Here is a 17805-nt window from a genome sequence, read left to right as displayed (position 1 = left end):
TGGCAAATCGTGGGCTGTAATAACTTCAAGTGACGGGTACCCCTGAAACCGCCATACCTAAGTCATCAGCCAGATAAACTGGCTCTCCATATTAACTTTGAGCACCCAGCATCCTTCCGCTGGCAGCATCTATTACAACTAGTTCTGTTTCCGTAGTGTGTTTTTTCTGACGATGCAAGGAACACCGTGGGACTTGCAGCCTGCTGTGGATTGGGCCGGGTTATTAAAGATTGACTTGGCGAGTAGCAGCCATAAGACTACACGCTTAAAACAAGATTGCTGCCTTTACCACTCACATCTCCCATTACCGTTCTCTTCAATCGCAATTTGTGCACAAGGAAGAAATGATTTTTCATATGTCATAATCATAAAATGCAGTGCTATGTCGTGCTACTCGCTTGTAAAGCGAGGAAGAGATAACTTCCCCGGGAGTAAGCCGCTTCCGATGACACGTTACCCGTTCTAACGCAGTGTGGTGGAGCAATGTCCATTACCCGCTTGTACAACCAACGGGCCGGACAATCGCATGTATGACAGCTCTACTCTGATTCCGAAGAACAGATATTGCGGGTAAGTAAAATTGTGTTATAATTCCAACCTACGGATTTTTATCAATTCATGCTCGAACCAAAGATCGGATCACGAGTGTGTACTGGCAGCGTCCACAGTGTCTTCAGAGATAATTTAAAGCTAAAAATGTCATTTATTAGTTCATCAAGATAATTATTGGGTGTTAATTGATTTATTACCGTCAGAGATTACCTATTGCCATAGTAACAAACTTGATAGAGACATGAATGTCAAATCGAAAGCTAGTTTCCTCAAGATATAATTTGCGGCGGTAACTAAATATAAACTATCATTTATGTTTATCATAAAAAGGCAATTCAGTCAACATGTTCCGCATGGCCACTCAAAATTTGTCTAAGCTATGCACGCATTATCGTAGCTTACTGTTTATAAATTCGCGAATTAGTTGAAGATCTTGCATAATACCGGACCCAAATGAGTATATGATCCAGACGTAATCTGTCCTTGTCAGACATGCCAAAATCGCCAGCGTAGCCTCGCTACTTCTCCACCATAACTAGCGCGAGTCAATAAAAAACCTAATTGACTAAAATCAGTGTAAAGGCTACCTTAAATAATCCATCATTTTCGGGTTCTGCAATCTGCCCGCAGTCTGCACTTAAAAAATGCTATACGAGAGCAAAGAGGCTGACGATGCGCCTATCAATAACTAATCATTACGTTTGATATAATGTGTTTTAACAGATAGTACCATTAGAATTCCTAACGTAGTACCAAGTCAAGCTCCTAGCATTCCGGAGCGATTCTACCGCCCGTAATTAGAAATGCTCTAGTCGCGAAGTACCAGTTTTACCAAGGCAAAAAAAACAAATTGTCTTCGGGTTAGGTGAATTGCGAACGCGGGGAACACAGAGCATCGGGATAGGGTAAATTTGCAATTCAGTGTTAACAAAATATCCAAAGCGTATTTGCTGCATTAATTTTGTTTTATTTATTTGTTGATCACCTCAGACAAGGAAAAATGCGCAACAAGTTTTTAAAAATATTTGTTAGGCGGAAAATCTTCCTAATATCGATTAATCGTTAAACGAATTTGCTTTCCATCTACGGCTAACGCTGAACTGAATGGCAATCGCCTCCAGATCCACAGCCCTGTTGACAAAGCAAGGTACGGGATACATATTAAACGACGCACTTGCATTATGAAATAACTGGAAGATTTAGTTGGGATAGCCTCAAGAGGCATGCATCGATCTTAGACAACCATTATAGACAAAAATAATTAATTAATACACATTCCTCAAGCAAAAGTTATTACCGTCAACTACCAACTATATAACAAACAAGCCAAATAAAACAACATACTAGTACACTTTAGTCATAATATCACAAACGAAAACACAATCAAAATGCTAATATCATTTACAAAGGAAGCAGTACAATTGAATACACAGACAAAAAGAAAGTGCGATTACAACGATAGGAAAGCGGAAATTTATGCCAACGACAAGGAAGGTAATGATGAAGTAAACAAAACTAGCAAACTTAGGTGTACATAAATGAAATCCAAGACAATAAACAATAAAGCTGCCTTCCCATAATAATCTTGCTCTAAAGAACCTGAAATAGAAAAGAAAGCCGACTCACTCCCAACGCAAACGAACACTAACGACAACCCTTTAAATAAACGAAAACTGAACTAAAAAAAAAATGCAGAACTACAAAATAGACGGGACCCAATATTTCCAATACCATCCTCATCAAGGAATATACTTTTAAGTCGTTCAATATCGTAATCATCGCCATAGTGAACAGAAGAAAGACTAAACACGATACAGCATCTGGTGCTGTGATAAGTGCGGCGGCTGGATCTGGTATGGCTGCGTCTGCGGCTGCGCCTGCTGTATTTGGACCTGCACTGCTTGAGATGCCTGAGATTGGTTCGGCTCCTTCTGTTGTGCCGATCCGGGGCTGTGTTGCTGCGATGGCAATGTCGGTGTAGCCATTGGTGACTTTTTGATGGCAAACTGTTCTTGTCTCAATGACGGTGACTGTTGCGACTGCTGCTGCTGGTGAGGTCCGAGTTGTTGAACGGCAACGGTAACCTGCTGGTTCTGATGCTGCGGTCCCTGTGTTTGGCTCGTGACAATAGGAATGTGGCCATTTTGTAGTTGCATATTGTCCTGTAACTTTAACGGCGACGATGCGAGCGAGGTGCCATCGATCTGCTTTATCCGCTGCTGTGACTGCACGACCTCTTGCTGCTGCTGCGTCCGAGTCTCCAGTCTCCGGCGCTCAGCAGCAGCCATGACCTGCGCCGTGCGTGCATAATTGGCGGGATGGTATAGGAAAGTCTTTATATCAGCCACAAATAGCGGATAAAGCAGGTCAACAATTTTTTCCTTATTCGCGAAATCTAGTGCTCGTTCATATGGAATCCATACACCTTTGAGGTGCATGGCGCCAACCTTGACGACATGCCGGTGTTTCTCGCTCTTCAATATTCCGTCTCGACGGCCACGCGTCATGCCGGCGACGTTAAGCAATTTCGTGCCATTGACCATATCATTATCTACGTAATTTAGCATGCCTTTAGTCTATATCACTATATTGTTAGAGAGAAATACCTTCACGGCGCGCCACACAAACCCCTTTTGCTTCAACCTGGAAGCACAGAGTGCCTTCGTCCTCCCACAATGTTGTGGTGACTCGTGGCTTCATTCCTGGCGGAGGGAACTGTCCGGTAGGATCGTGTGGCTGTATCATATGTGACTGTGCTATAGAGTGCACTGGATATTGGTACGGTAACGCGGGCTGGTTATGTGGGGCAATGAGATACGGATGCGTGGGAATGTGGGCAACTGCGGCATGTGCGCCTGCAGCTGCGTGGAACTGATGCGGGATTAGTTGTTGGGTACCAGGAGGGGTTGGGAGCGGTTGCTGTAATGCGATAAGTGTTTGCTGCTGTTGACCGCCAGGTGGAGTGGGCAGTTGGGTAGGTAGAGGCTGGCCAAAATCAGGATAACTTGATGTCATATATCCATGGGACGCAGTGAGGAACGCATCGCCTGGAGATGGTTGCGCAGTGAAATAGTGGTGCTGTAGAGGGAAGTGCGTCTGGGGAGAAGGATGCATAGGTGGAGTGGGCAAGACGTTGACTTGTGGACCAGCCGACATGGGCATGGCAGTCAGTCCGTTGACACCGTTGACTGTTTGAACACCAATTGAGTTCGATGCGGACACTTGATCTGCCATTGATGCGGATGATATGCGTTAGCAGCAACTACCTGGCGTTAGCAAGTGCAACAACAGAGCCTAATAGTCATGTCGTACATACAGATGAGGGGAAATATTTGCAATCCACTAGCAACGAACGGCAATGCTAAGTAAGCACTAGGCAGAAACTGCGAAGGTCAAAATGAAAGACTAAAGGAGCGCTATCTCCAGAAAACGCACGCAAGTCAGCATTCTAAAACCAGCAACACAAGTAACTCTTCATATTTCAGCTGAGAAGTGAGAGACGCGATTGCGACAAAGAGAGTCATTGGCGAAACAACAATACTTCTCCACAGTTTCCAGGCACGCAACAGAAAAGTTTTTTTTTACGAATCATGAAAAACCAGCCCGTGGAATATTGAAATAGACAAAATCGATTACAGAAAGGCATGATTGACATACATTGACGAGAAAATTGCGAGCAAGCACTGAGCCAAGGTGAATCGCGACGAATCGGGAAGGTAATCGAGAACTGCGAACGAGCCGTTCGGGACGGAGCCACGAAGAGACTGACGACAGATGCGGACGAATATTGATGGAAGAGCCCTTGAAATAGGCGCTGCAGTTAAGGAGAGTAAGAATGGCTCGAGGGGAAAATGGGGACAGCGGGGGGGGGGGCAGGAAGCAAGAAGAGAGAGGGGGGAAAAGAGGAGGAGAAAGAAATCGGATGCAGGCACACACCAAGGAGGCTACGATGAAATTGACAAAGCCAAAGCAACAAGAAGGAATTACAGGCAGCGGCGATGGCGGATAGAGCGAAAAGCTAGAGCGAGATAGAACACCAAACGAAAAAAGACTCAGCAGCCGACACTCAAGTAGGTACAGTACCAAACACTCCCATGCTTTTTTGGCTCGCTACTCTGGCACTAGCGCGTGTATTGCGCTAGTGCTACGATCGGGGCTCCCCGGCCCACTGTGTGTGGCTGGTGAATGGCTGGTGCAAGGCACAACTAGGCACGGTACCTAGAGCAAAAATTGGGTGTTGAACCTTAACGTTTCATCAACGAGAGACGGAAGGAGATTTGCCGGTTCGCAAAGTTATAGCAGAAGGCAATTAGAGTCTATCTTAACGTACGGCCATCCACAGACGCGTTTTTTGACAGTCTATTTTTTGAGCGGCTGCACAGGCAGTCAGGTGGGCATTTGCCAATGGCTAGGGTTCCACAAAGAACTGAACTTTCCCCGTTGGCAAAAGACAACGCGTCCAATCTGTCAACAAGACGCGTCTAGTTCCAATCGAATACAAGACCCATAACGCGCTTATTGCAAAGTCTTTGCGACGATATCGTACGTAAAATGCTAGGAATTGCCGTTCTTAATATTGGAGCATAGATCGTGGTTCAAAGACTGCTCGGCAAGAAATCTTTGGCTACGGTCTAGTAGCCGCAATTCGTCGGCTTGTGGTGTACAGTACTACACTCACGGTAAATGTCAACAGTCTCGTCAAATTTAGAATGTCAGACAGCACATGCTACACACAGACAATACTGAGTGTAAGTGCTTGATACTTGGCTAGTACAAGCCTGCGAGACTATAGTACTTTAATTCCTCATTATATCAACCCAATGAACGAAATATCTGGTGTCTTGAAGCATCTAAGAAATGCTGTCATTTCTCAGCAACAAAAATACGACAAGCGGCCGGCAACCGTCGTTTGGCTATGGCATATATGACAATGCAATGCTACATTTTCTCCTAGGCATTTCAATTCTGCATGCATAGTTTAGTTTCTCGTTACTTTACGGGACAGTTGCATGCGTAACGCAAAGATCACTGTCAACTGTAAGCGGGAAATGCATGCACCCGAATAAGGTTACAGTAGCGCCATGCAAGCCAACCAATCAAAGCACAAAGCTTTCCATGCTCAATTTTACTCTGGGGGCAAAGATCGAGACACCATTTTACTGTACCTATGTCACAACCGTAACGAAGACAAGGTAGGCATCGCGAGAGATCAAAAGTAACAAATCTGACGACATCATCGATGTATTGGCCATCAGCGAGAGCATGGCAAGGAATTAGACTCTCGCATCATCCTCCTCTGCATTGATGACTGACTGTCCAACGGAGATTATTATAGTCGATCATTGTGGCCTATTGCAAAAATCAGATAAGGCAACTTGCATGTCAAGTAAAGGCTTACACTTATTTGGCGAGCTGCAGGTATGCACTTTGCCAAAATTAGCCACAGGGGAGCAAATAGAATTTGATGGGCGACAACTGAGTGAACTATGCTTGCCAACGCGACTTGCACTATTGGTCAGGACATAGCATCAAAGCCGAAGTGTGGGGGATTATAGCATCTCCGCTGCCTGTCACGGAGTTTGTCGATCAATTTTCTTACACTCTTTTAACCCGGTGATTTTACAAAAACCTCAGTTACTTATTTTAAGACCTTGTCTGAATTTCAGAGCTGTCTCAGATAATCAAAATAATAAGTCGCATTTGTACGAAAAAATGGAGCCAGGGGACTTCCGATATTTATCGCGCATTCTTAGAATTTTCTAACCTCTATAGCACCCTGGAACGGCGATAGCCGAACAAACTGATATATCTCTGGGTGATCGGCGCTAAGACTACCTGCTTATGATATCTCTCCGATATCTGCCGTACAGCCGAAACGCGAAAAGAAATAAGGTTTTAAATGCAAGTTGCGCAGCTGACTTGACCTCCGGAGCAGACAGGACACATACAGCTATTAAATCTAATTGATAGGAAGGATTGCTTCAAATAGTATGCATCCTGCAGCACTCTGCTGCTGCCCTGCGTTGCCACTTTCTAAGGTCCCGTGATGATGATGCTTGTTCCGTGTGTTTGTCGCTTGTTCCCAGCCTCACTTCTGTTGCCATGCCTTGTATGCAAATATATGCTGGGTTTTGATCTGATTTAAGTATCAATAGTCATACAGGTCATACAATACTCGTCGGATTCTGCTAGGAATGCACACGTTTTACACTTCTCTAGTTAAAGCATAAACTTCTTGCTCGCAGTTTTGCGTCACTGGGTACGCTTTATAAATGCGTACCTCCTCCGGCACTCACCGTAAAGCCTTTTACTTGACGCAGTAGTCTGCATCGGGCTAGTGCGTAACTACAGGAGTCCCGCGCTAGTCAGCAGCATATCAGCAAGCCACACCTGTCAACATCCCTAACAATCGACTGTTTCGCGAGAGTAACAATCCAGAAACCAATCTCGTGTTTCGTCCATAATTCGCGTTTTCTGTTTTCTGAAATTGTTATTAATACGTATTACGCCTTTAAAATGTTGCGTTCAGACGTGCACCTGCGGGTCCGGGAATGGGAGATGTATTTGTCAGATTCCTGAATAGCATCTCGGCAAGAGCTTATTCAAAAGCTGAGAATTGTGGAAATAAAGTTATCAACTGCTGATGGTTTCAAACAGTCAGTCGACGATCACTGTTTATGGCCCTTTTAACCAGCAAATAAATAAACCAATTCCGATATAATTTTCACTTGAAAGACGTAGATCTGTCATCTCAGTGGCTCATGACGAGATGCAAATTGAACACAAAAGCGTACACCTTCAATTACCTCTAGTCCTAACTCTCTGCTGCCGACACCGCATAGAGTTCTCGGATGCAGTTAATGGATTTTGCCAATGTGTGTAAACATCATGCATACCTTCATATAGCGTTGGTTGCATGCGCAGCTGTCAGATTGACTGTGCACTTTCTCTTTCTCCACACTTTCTTCAGTTTGCGATGATTGACTTGACGGATTTTCTACATTGTATGATACCATTGTTTTGTGAATTACCTCCGTTCACACTAAATTCATATACTACGATTTCTCAGCCCTTAGGCGTCCAGTTCCTAGACCAGTTAGTGCCCAGTCCTTCGGCCAATCGCATCCAAATCAAGTGGACATATTGTAACATTATATGAGTTGGCTTGTCTAATAGCCAGAATTATGGTGAAACGACAACTCAATTGCATCTTGATGTAATCTTGTATTAAATTTCATCTCATTGTCTTCACTAATCACCATTCACCAACTGTGAACAGTAGACGAAACCGGACAGCCTCAGCAAAACAGCCCCGCGTTATTCCGGGCACGCCGCACCATATCCGACGTTGCCCAGAGTTTATCTACCACAATTAAACCAACTGAACACCTAGACGGGGATGTAACTATTTTCCTTCTTCCACATTCTCCTTCTGCTTGGCCTTCGTGACCAAATTTAATTAATATATGGCCAGCCCATCCATTGATTTACCCGGGGTTGATTCCTTGAAGTTTGATTTTACAAGCTTGTCGTCCAATACGATGCAAAACCAACTGGAGCAATGACCCCTTTGTGATATGTGCCACACAAAGCACACTCAGCGATTGGGATTCTCTTTTCAGCGCGTCGACGGAGAGTGGGTACAAATTCATGGCAACGGTTCTAGTTATCCAAAATGCAGTTTTGTTAACAGCTATTATTCTAATGAGCTCATCTCATTTGCCACAGATACTGAATCCCGATATTGACCTGTTTTCCGCAATGAAGTAGATCAATTGTAATCGTAAATATCATACAGCCTATCAAAATCCCCCATGCAGCAAAAATACCATAAACCAACTATACAACTTCCCTACTTCCTCGCCGATTGAACTGAAGCTAGCACGTCCAGCGCCTTCTGCGCGCTGTCTTGCAATCCCTCGCTCGTAGAATCCGTCAAAGACTTTGCGAACGTGCGCTGCAACTGTGGCAAAAACGGCCGTAAAAATGTCGGGATCTTGGCCAACAATACTGCAAGTGCGTCTAATATCGCGATCTTGACTTCCGCCGGGAATCGCTCGCCGACAGTACGAATGAGTGGGCCGACAATCTGTGTGACAAACGGCCGGAGTACTTCCGATGGTGTGCGTTGCACAATGTACGCGATACCTCTTGCTGCGTGTTCGCGCTGGTCACTGGTGCCATACATCAATCCTTGTGAGAAGATTGGCAAGACGGCGTTAGGTCCCTTTGGCAGAGCAAACCCAACCATGTCCTTACCAGGTGATCCGACATCCTTGAGCTGCTTGCTTGTCGGGATCACGAGCTCCAATAGATCTTCCTTGCGAAGCTTAGTCAACAAGGTGGACAGACACTTCCACGCACCCATGACCACCTCGTGACCACCATCATCGAGCGATGCAAGACCATGCGTAACCCACTGCTGCGCGTACTCGGTATAATCGTCAACATCCGCAGACTCGAAATACGTCGCCATGTGATCGTACGCGAGCGAGCGCTTCTTCGGGAACTCGTCTTCCACAAGTACAATGAAAATGTCCATTAAGAGCTCGACCCCTTCCTCGTCGTCGATAGAAGCAACAATAGTGTCAATAGCCGTGTTTACCTCCTCGTCTGCGTCCTCCTCGTCCGATTCAAGCAATGTGTCAAATAACGCCTCAATGATTTTCTGCAAATGCTCGTACAGCGCAGAACCAGCCACTTCTGCAAGCGAGCCTAACGCGCGCGCATTGAACGCCGTAACCTGACCCTTCAAAAGCACAGGAATCAACACCGGGAATATCACATGCGACTTCATCGACATGATCTCCTTGAACGCCGCCAGAGCATACTCCGACTGGCCCGCCGTCTGCAGCAAATTCAACAAATGCGGCAAAATCTGATTGACAGCCGCGTCGCCAAAGATCTCATGTAGAGTATCAAACGTGTGCGCAGCCGCTTCCCGGACGTTTGCATCAGGGTCAACAAGCGCGCTGCGAACAAACGCCATAAGCGCACTTTCATGAGACTCGAGAATCTCCGCCGGCGTGGCTTCGATGAGTTCAGAAAGCGCAACGCATATACCCTGCTTCGCGACCGGATCGTTGGAATACAACCCGCTTTCGAGCGTAGGCAAAAACTGAGTGAGTAAACTCTCGCCAAATCTGCGGACCAAGTCTGACAGCGTCTGAGACGCGTTCTCGCGCTGATCTTCGTCGGGGCTGGACAGCCTGCGGATGATAAGCTGGGACAAGACCGGCAGTATGTCCTTGACCGTCCGCGGTGTGTTGGGTACCAATGACTTCCAGACGTCAACCGCCGCGTTTCTGACGACGGCCGTGACGTCCGACCGGCAGACATATAATGCAGCCAAAATCCGGTCGCGTCGCTCCTGGCCGAGAACTTCCATAAGACTGCTGTGCACTTCACCGCTTACTGTTTCTTCCTCTTCGTCCTCGGGCTGCGTTGATTTGCTGCTGATACCTGTGATCTGGAACAAGAGGTCGCCAGTAAGCTCGATCGAGGACAGTCGGATTCTGTAATTCTCGTCTGAAAGACCACGTTCAAGCTCCGGAAGTAACAAGTCCACTAATCGCCGTAAGTAACATAGAAAATAGACTACTACAAAACTATATCGCACCTGCACGAGTCGCGTAGTTCTTAACGATTAGTCGGCCCGCTCTCAAAGACGTGTCTCGAATCGGCTCCACATCGTCCGCAAGGCCAGCCAAGATCGGGGGAATAACCCTGGCTAGGTAGGGACTAAAGTTATTACCAAACGCCGCCGGCAAGAAAATCATCAAATTCATAAACGACTCTCGAATATTCGCCTTTGGACTCGACACGTTCCTTAGAACCGCAGGCAACAGTTCTTCCAATTTCCGCACTCCAAGACCAGATACTACTTCACTCAGTGCTTGTGCCGCACCGAGACGGTCGCCTTCGTTATCGTCTGCGCGGAGCATGTTAAGGAGTTTGGGAATCAGGTCTGGCATTTGCTCCTCACCAAGTTTCTCGATCAGGGAGCCGAGTGCCCTACTGGCCGTTGCACGTGTCGCCGGAACAGGATCAACCATAGAGATCTCGAGTTCAGCAACTATTGAGTCGAGATATGGGACCAGATCCTTTGAATCAGTTAATGACGCCATGTTACCGACAATCTGGCATGCCTTTCTCTTTGTTGACGCAGACCGTTCGCGGAGGCCACGGTGCAGAATGTAGATAATCTATACGATTAGACGCTAATTCACAAATCAGAATAAATGATAGAACTTACCAAAGCTAACGAGGGTGCATCAATATAATGCACAAACGATGTCTTCAACAGCAACTCCAAGACCTCGTCGACGTACTTAGTCGGATCACTGATCGCCTTCAGCAAAGCTGGCACCAAGTTCTGAATCTCGGGATTGCTAATGACTTCGCCAAAGCGCTGCAAACTCAAACTAGCGGCTTTGCGAACCTCCTTGTGAGTGTCGTTCAAAGCACCGACAATTTCCGGGATAATCGATGATAGAGACTCAGAGAGTTGTCGTGGATCTAGATATGCCATGGTACCAAGAAGCTCGACTGAACCTTTCTTCGAGCGCCACTGAGTCTGATTAAAGCTCTCGAGCGTCAGAGGAATGAGCTGTTTGATACCGTACGATGTCGTGTGCTTCATGATTTCCTTCGCAGCATCTGCCGTAGCTTCTCGCACTTCTGGTGACGAATCGCCGAGCGACGACAGCAATAACGGCAAGATCTCGATGACGTATGGTTCAAAATAGCGACGCAAGCTCATCGACAGGGTCTCAAAGGCAAACTGCACGCCCTGACGTTTCTTAGCATCTTTCTTGTCTTCCAACGCGATTGTGAGTAATCGAATGATATCGTAATCTGCCAATCCCGAAATACCAACGCCCTTGACAATACCAGCAATACCGAACGCTGCCCCTCGTCGTTCAGAATACTTATTGGCTCCAAAGAGCTGTTTCATGAGCCTCTCGACACTTTCGCCGACCTTGGCCCTTTCCACCCGCATGATCAAGGGTGGCAAACTCTCGGCCACAGCAAACTGAACATTCTCCGATGGTGCCTTCAAGGTAGTGATTAACCTGTCAATAATCGCGGGCAATCTCGTATCGTTATCCAAATGTCGTGCCAGTGTTCCGTACAAAATAATAGCACATTCCTTTATTCTATCCTGCACTTCAGATCCGGTGTGTTTGGCACTCAAGCAAGTCTCCACCAGGGGCATAAGAGAGTCAACTTCGTTCTTCGCGTGCAGATTCAATATCAGAACACCGGCTTCCTGCATTTGTTGTCTGACATTGGCGTCCTTGTCACCCAGTGGTCCGTCATCTATCAAAAATTTAACAAAATTAGATAACTCGCTTTCGGGGAAGGGGCGTGCAATTTGCTTAATCGTAGCTGCAATTCCACTTCGAACTTCCCATGGATCCTTCTGCTCGAGTGATGACTTCACCACCATACCAAACTCATCGTAAATAGTCGCGGGAGGCTTCGCCCGCTCTCGATAACGTTCCATGATATCTTGTAAAAAGTCATGAAACAGCGTCGGTCTATCGGACATCTCTTGTTCCAACGCATCTGCAATGGCACGAGATGTCGCACTGCGGATTTGCGGGTCCCAATTGTCGAGATACGGAAGCATTTTTACAGGTGTGTCTTCGTCAATGTCAAGCTCGTTTTCGTCCCAGATCGCGTTCGCGACTTTTGCGTTCAGTTCGTTCTCGTCATGGCAGGCGATCCACAACTCATTGGAGTAGCCAATATGAGAGATCTCAAATTCAGCCTGCCACAAGTGTCAGCACATTACATCCTGAATATTATGCAGACTGATAACTCACATCAATTCCTTCCAAAACTGCGGCACGTACGAAACTGTCGCGTTCGATTGTAGCCGCTAGTAATACGCTTAACTCCTCGTCCGTAATATTCATCGCGATGCTCTGACATATTCCCAACAAACACTCCTTGGCACCTTTATTTCTCGCCGGGTAGGCGGTCATTAGCGAAATGACGCCGTTCAACACTTCGAGCCTCGGTACAGACTTATTCGCAACTTACGAAATCAGAAACGCACTGTCAGTTTAATCCTGGAAACTTACAGATCTCAGTGTGGAGATTCAAGATCTCGATAGCAAGCATGAGCTGCTCGTCCTTCTCTTCCGCATTCGAGCAATCGATCCCCAAGTCCACACAGACCAGTAAAATTAGCGGAAAGACATATACCAAAGAGGTCGCATCAAGTGGGATTTGCTCTGATAAAAATCTCAGTCGGTAAAGAATACGAGTGACGAGCTCCCGCAATGACTCCTCGGCTAGACTTTCAGGCACATCAGTGACACCAATAGCGCGTAATAAGGCGACCCCGACAAATCTTCTTAGTGGGCCAAGACGAGCGTTCAACTTGTCTGTGAGCTCCAAGAACGTATTGATGCCCAAAGGTCCCAAAATTAGCGAAATATTATTTTGAAGTACTGCAATTAAACTCTTTGTGGCAGCGGGGAACCAAATTTCAGGTCCGTTATTTGTGCCGGCACACAAGAAATGAATCAACTTGACGCCTCGGCGAACATGCAAGTATGTGTCCTGCACACGTTCCCGAATCGCCTTCTCTTTCGCAAGCTGTTCGTTAACTTTCGCGTGTTCGTCTTTTGTCAATTTCCTCTGCATTGGTGCCGCCTTCTTTGCTAACTCTGCTCGAACTTCAGCTTCCCATTTAAGATTCGCGTAGTCCTTTGCGTTTTTGTTAACGGCGTATTTATCGCTATTCTTGCTGAGGACGTCAATACACATTATTCCGTCAGGTGTACGCCATATCCGAACATCTTCATCTGTAATTCTGTCCAGTCTCGACGGGTGAAGATCCTCGATGAACATATCCCGCAAGAGCGGTGCAACTACATCCGGACTCACAAATGCAAGAGTAGCGGCAGCTCGCATTGTCGCGTCTATTGTATATTCACTCTGTCCCTCATTTGTGGCCGAAGTAGCGATAGCTGCTTGTAGCTCGCGAGCCTTCGCAGTAACCAATTCCCCTGGATCAACTGTCATTCGCTGGCACAATGTAATCCAATCCTGCGCGCTCTCGAGAAAGTGATGGTGCGTAAGAACAACCATCTCGACAAGCTGGTCCTGAAGAACTTCTATAGGGATCTTGCCGGTCATAGGAGTAATTGCCTGCAGCACAATTCTCAATCTTTTCAGAGCCGAGGGTGAGATTGCCGGGGACTGCTCTTTCGCTGATGGTTCTTCCAACTGCGCGATCCATCGCCACAATGCTGAAATGACAATGCTGCTAATGACATCGGGACGATCAGAATATGACTCGGAAAGTAGTGACGTAGCTTGTAATCTGACGCGAGAATCAACCGTTGAAGAGGTGACGAAATATACGAACGCAAGTGCCCACGCTGTGCCACTGTCTGTATTCGCTTCTACATCCGATGCCGTTGCTCTCAGAGCTCTAAGGCCCCAAATTTGTTCCTCAGCCGTAGCAAGTTTGGTGTAAATTCGATCAAATAGCAAAAACGAAGGCTTTGGTGTAAAGGTGAGAGCCGCGTCCATAACCTTTGCCCTTGCAACCAAGAGATCAATAGCAGCGTCGTCCAGACCAGCCAGAGACTTGGCTATAGCTGTGAAAATGTAGCCAGCAACAATAATCTTGCTTTGAACTGCAGCAGTGGGATTTGCGTTGACTTCTTTCCAGGAATCGATGAGTTTAGGTACTGTCTCTTTAAGGAAATTAATAACCGCCGTGCAAGGGCTCCCGCTAATAGACACCACAAATTCACCAAGGGACATTATCCAGAATCGGCGAAGATTCGCTCGTTTATCTGCGAGTCCCTTAACGATACTATCAAGGACGACCTTGTCAATCACCATATCAGAGTACAGGGCGGTTTTAATATGACAAAATATTGTCGTCACAATCCTACGCATCACAAGCTCGTTCATTTCCTTCGACGCAAGTGCGACCAAGCCGGAGGGAATAGTTTGCGAGAGCGCAACAGAGCGAGGGAGTGACATCAAGGCCTGTCCATACATTGCCCGCTGCTCTGGTACTGTCACCTTTGACGTCTTCAATGGCGCCAGCATCTCGGCCGCAATCTTTGGAGTAATTTCTTCGTCAGAGCATTTCTCCAATAATGCCGACAATGTTTGTGCACTGTTCTCACGGACAACGTCTTTAGATGACTTCAGCGCTGACAAGAGTGGGTTGAGGAGATGGTTGAGGACTGCTCCGGAACAGTCGACTGACAGAGGGATCGATTTGACAAGTTGCAAGCTGACGGGCCCCAGTACAGCCTCAGGCGCACGTAAAATCGCTCGCTCTAATGGTGCCGCAAGTTCATTATCAAGATCATCCTTGGTCAAGAATTCGTTGAAGAAATAGTTAATCGCTCGGGCATTATGTGGACTAACCGCAGTCTTGGACCCCAGAATCTCTCGGACGTAGAACGCGTAAATCTCCGAGCGTCGGTCCTGAACTATCTTGTATGCCTGTTGATTGACCTTCAATTCGGCAACCACGCTCGCCAGAATGCCAATCAACGACGCATTGCTCAGTCTAGCCGCCTTCGACGCAAGCAGATCCAAATATTTACTGCACGAGTCCTCAATTGTCGTCAATACTGATACTAAAGCCGTCTTGGTACTCTTCTGCGCCGCCTTAGTAAGCCTCCGTTTCTTATCTGCTGCTGAACAGAGTACCTCGTCCAAGCATAATGCTTGGACGGCCTCAAGATCCGGAAACCAATTGTTGCAAATCGATATGTCGCCCTGGCACTTGCACAGGATATCGATAACCTCGTTCGCCCACTCGAGGAGGACAAAATAATCGGCGGCAGCCATACCCTTCTTCTCTGACTCGCGCTTCAGCGCTGGCACAAACAAGTCGGTTACAGTTGCGAGATCTGATTCTAGCAGAGTCTTCAACGTGTGCATAACTACCATCCTTGATCCATGATCTTCGTATAATGAATACGTCGAAAAAAGAAGGTGTAGGATCAACTCTAAATCCGTCGCAACCTCTGTGCGGTATGAAATTAGTATTCTAGCAATATACCAGTGAGATAGATCGCATACCATTAGCTTTCGCGGCCGAGGCAATTGCAGTAAATAATTGGGCCCGCTTCTTTGTAGACGACGAAAGCGCCTCGGTTAATGCAACGGACCGGAGGTCCTTCCATGATGATTCTCCGGTCGTGCTGTCCATCTATGAACAGTTGATTTTCGATGACGTATGGCTGGCGATCCACTAGAAAAGATAATTCTATAAAATCTATGATCTAGATAAAGATTTATAGTCCTTCTAGATAATCGAAAGCGATATCTAGGTACGCTGCTCCTCTAATTATTCTATTACGACTGCACTCTCTACAGACCTTACCGGTCCTCAATTTCACCTTCGGTACTTGCCTAGACCCAAAATTTTCTTCGAGAACCCATAGTTAAACTTTCTGTGCGACCACATCGCGGATTGCACATTCACGCCGGTAACGTCAATCAAGTCGCGCCAGATGCGGCACTAACGCATCGGCCGAATGACTCTCCTTGCAGATTTAAAGCCAACCCTGAGTGAATTTGTCTCTCTTTCTTCTTCAATCAACTAAACCAATCGATGATGTATGTGTTCAGTTATCCGTTGTCAGCTCTCGGGGAATCTATTTCTACCCGTCTTTCCTTGTGATCTGTTCTTGCAGTCACTTTGATGGATAGGTGGCTTGAAGTCTCTGGGCGATGTGGATAGTGCAGGCACAATCACCACCTTAGCGGCACAATCATTACTGAGATTGCATAAGTTGAAGCATGTGGGCTGGGATTGGGCATCAAGTTGTTAAAAGTTTGGACAAGGACGAATATGCAATGCTATTATGACCGGATACTGGCGCAGTTCGTAGAGGTTAACCCTCCGCAGAAAGAAAGTTGCGATGACTTGTTGTGATGGAGTTCGCGGTTCTCGAAATAGATTACATCAAGACATACTTCAAAGTATATACAATTTTTTTGCGTAGCAGATATAAAAGTATTTTAGGTCAAACCCACCACAAGCACCCATTAATCTGCTCTCCATTTTATTTTCTCAATATGCGATCAAATCCGAGTCCTCTAGTCCGAAAATACTAACGTAGCCAGTGAAAGGATACAATAGGCCGTAAACAAACGTCCGTAGGCAGGACATCTAAAAATGCAAAACTAGATTCAAATAGCAAACAAGATGCGTCTCCTTGACCACCCCAACATTTAAAACAAACGGATAGTGCCAAGATCATTCACAGAGAACGCACGTATTCTGATGTAAACAAAGAGCGATTGTCATGTATCTTCCATCATATTCATAGAAGAATGAGTCGGAAGATGAAGGAAAGTCCTATTAAGTCGGTTGAGTGATTGGTACTATGGAGGAGGTGGATCCCTGAAAAATGACACAAGCTCGGCAAAATGTTTAATAAGCACCACCGCTATTAATCAAGTCAATCTCATCGGTATCCAAGCCAATATATCTGTACCGTGGTGGAAGTTCATTCCGAGAGAAGTGCTCACCGGGAGCAGCTGCAATTGAGCCCTTGCGGATAGCCGACGTCGACAGCGGGCCATATTGCTGTGCTTGGAGACGGTACTGCTTGAAAGAAACGGGAAGTTCGCCGTGAGGATCCTGGGGATGCACTCGAGGAGTATGGTCGGCATGTTCTGCAATGGCCTGTTAGTAAAGACAGTACTAATAGAAAACTGTGAGTTGGACTCGAGGGGCAGAATGTAATTTCTGCTCTTCCGATAATTCCGAAAATTAATAGACAATATTAAGTGAGCATTATTCAACATCATTGACAGTCGCCATAGACACAAATACCACGTCTTCAATCAACTAATTCTCATAAATCCAAGCGACAATAAAAGCAGGACTTACCGGGATACACCCGTTTGCCGAGGAAATGAATGAGAGGGGTACGTCGAGCAATCAATGAAACGCGCATTACGATTTTAGTGTGATTTTCTCAGATGTGAGAATACAGGTTTCGGTATATTATGTAGTCAGCCCTATTGCTATTGTATTGGCGGGAGAAGAGGTGAAGAAAATATATTACTGCGACCCTATGAGCGGCGGAGAAACGATTTACAAGTGGAACGGGCGCAGAAGCCAAACCAAGCTGACCAACCGATGCGGTGATCCGACTCGGCCAGTTCCGGTTCCAGGTTGCGACGACCCTGGCCAAGGATTCAATCACACACAGCCTCTGACGTCATCAACTGTTCCGTCGCAGA

At 46.4% G+C, this 17805-nt stretch overlaps 3 protein-coding genes across 3 annotated transcripts; all 3 read right to left on the bottom strand.

Moving 5' to 3' along the window:
• Nucleotides 1-2083: 2083 nt before the first annotated feature.
• Nucleotides 2084-3990, bottom strand: V1513DRAFT_123487 (uncharacterized protein). The gene is made up of 3 exons (XM_066894150.1): nt 3869-3990; nt 3159-3814; nt 2084-3103 (listed from the first exon to the last, which is right to left on the bottom strand). The coding sequence occupies exons 2-3, from the start codon at nt 3784-3786 to the stop codon at nt 2355-2357; spliced, it is 1377 nt and encodes a 458-aa protein (XP_066752957.1). The 5' UTR covers nt 3787-3814; nt 3869-3990; the 3' UTR covers nt 2084-2354.
• Nucleotides 3991-8304: 4314 nt separating this feature from the next.
• Nucleotides 8305-16108, bottom strand: V1513DRAFT_123067 (armadillo-type protein). Its single transcript, XM_066894149.1, has 6 exons — nt 15628-16108; nt 12645-15572; nt 12384-12598; nt 10808-12328; nt 10172-10757; nt 8305-10119 (listed from the first exon to the last, which is right to left on the bottom strand). The coding sequence occupies exons 1-6, from the start codon at nt 15755-15757 to the stop codon at nt 8405-8407; spliced, it is 7095 nt and encodes a 2364-aa protein (XP_066752956.1). The 5' UTR covers nt 15758-16108; the 3' UTR covers nt 8305-8404.
• Nucleotides 16109-16987: 879 nt separating this feature from the next.
• On the bottom strand, nt 16988-17516 carry V1513DRAFT_425904 (uncharacterized protein; the record flags this gene model as incomplete). Its single annotated transcript, XM_066896141.1, has 2 exons — nt 16988-17232; nt 17450-17516. The coding sequence occupies 2 exons, from the start codon at nt 17514-17516 to the stop codon at nt 16988-16990; spliced, it is 312 nt and encodes a 103-aa protein (XP_066752955.1).
• Nucleotides 17517-17805: the final 289 nt, after the last annotated feature.

This window comes from Lipomyces chichibuensis (assembly GCF_038497645.1).
Source record: "Lipomyces chichibuensis strain CBS 12929 unplaced genomic scaffold V1513scaffold_21, whole genome shotgun sequence".
Classification (NCBI taxonomy): Eukaryota; Fungi; Ascomycota; class Lipomycetes; order Lipomycetales; family Lipomycetaceae; genus Lipomyces; species Lipomyces chichibuensis.
The sequence above is the reverse complement of the archived record's forward strand: the minus strand, read 5'-3'. Positions and strand labels throughout refer to the sequence as shown.

Coding starts and splice junctions, on each gene's coding strand:
- V1513DRAFT_123487 (XM_066894150.1), bottom strand. CDS start 3,786: ATGGCAGATCAAGTGTCCGCATCGAACTCAATTGGTGTTCAAACAGTC. Junction 3,104..3,158: donor TTGTGTGGCGCGCCGTGAAG/GTATTTCTCTCT, acceptor TAAATTACGTAG/ATAATGATATGGTCAATGGC.
- V1513DRAFT_123067 (XM_066894149.1), bottom strand. CDS start 15,757: ATGGACAGCACGACCGGAGAATCATCATGGAAGGACCTCCGGTCCGTT. Junction 15,573..15,627: donor CTCGGCCGCGAAAGCTAATG/GTATGCGATCTA, acceptor CATACCGCACAG/AGGTTGCGACGGATTTAGAG. Junction 12,329..12,383: donor CAGTTTTGGAAGGAATTGAT/GTGAGTTATCAG, acceptor CACTTGTGGCAG/GCTGAATTTGAGATCTCTCA.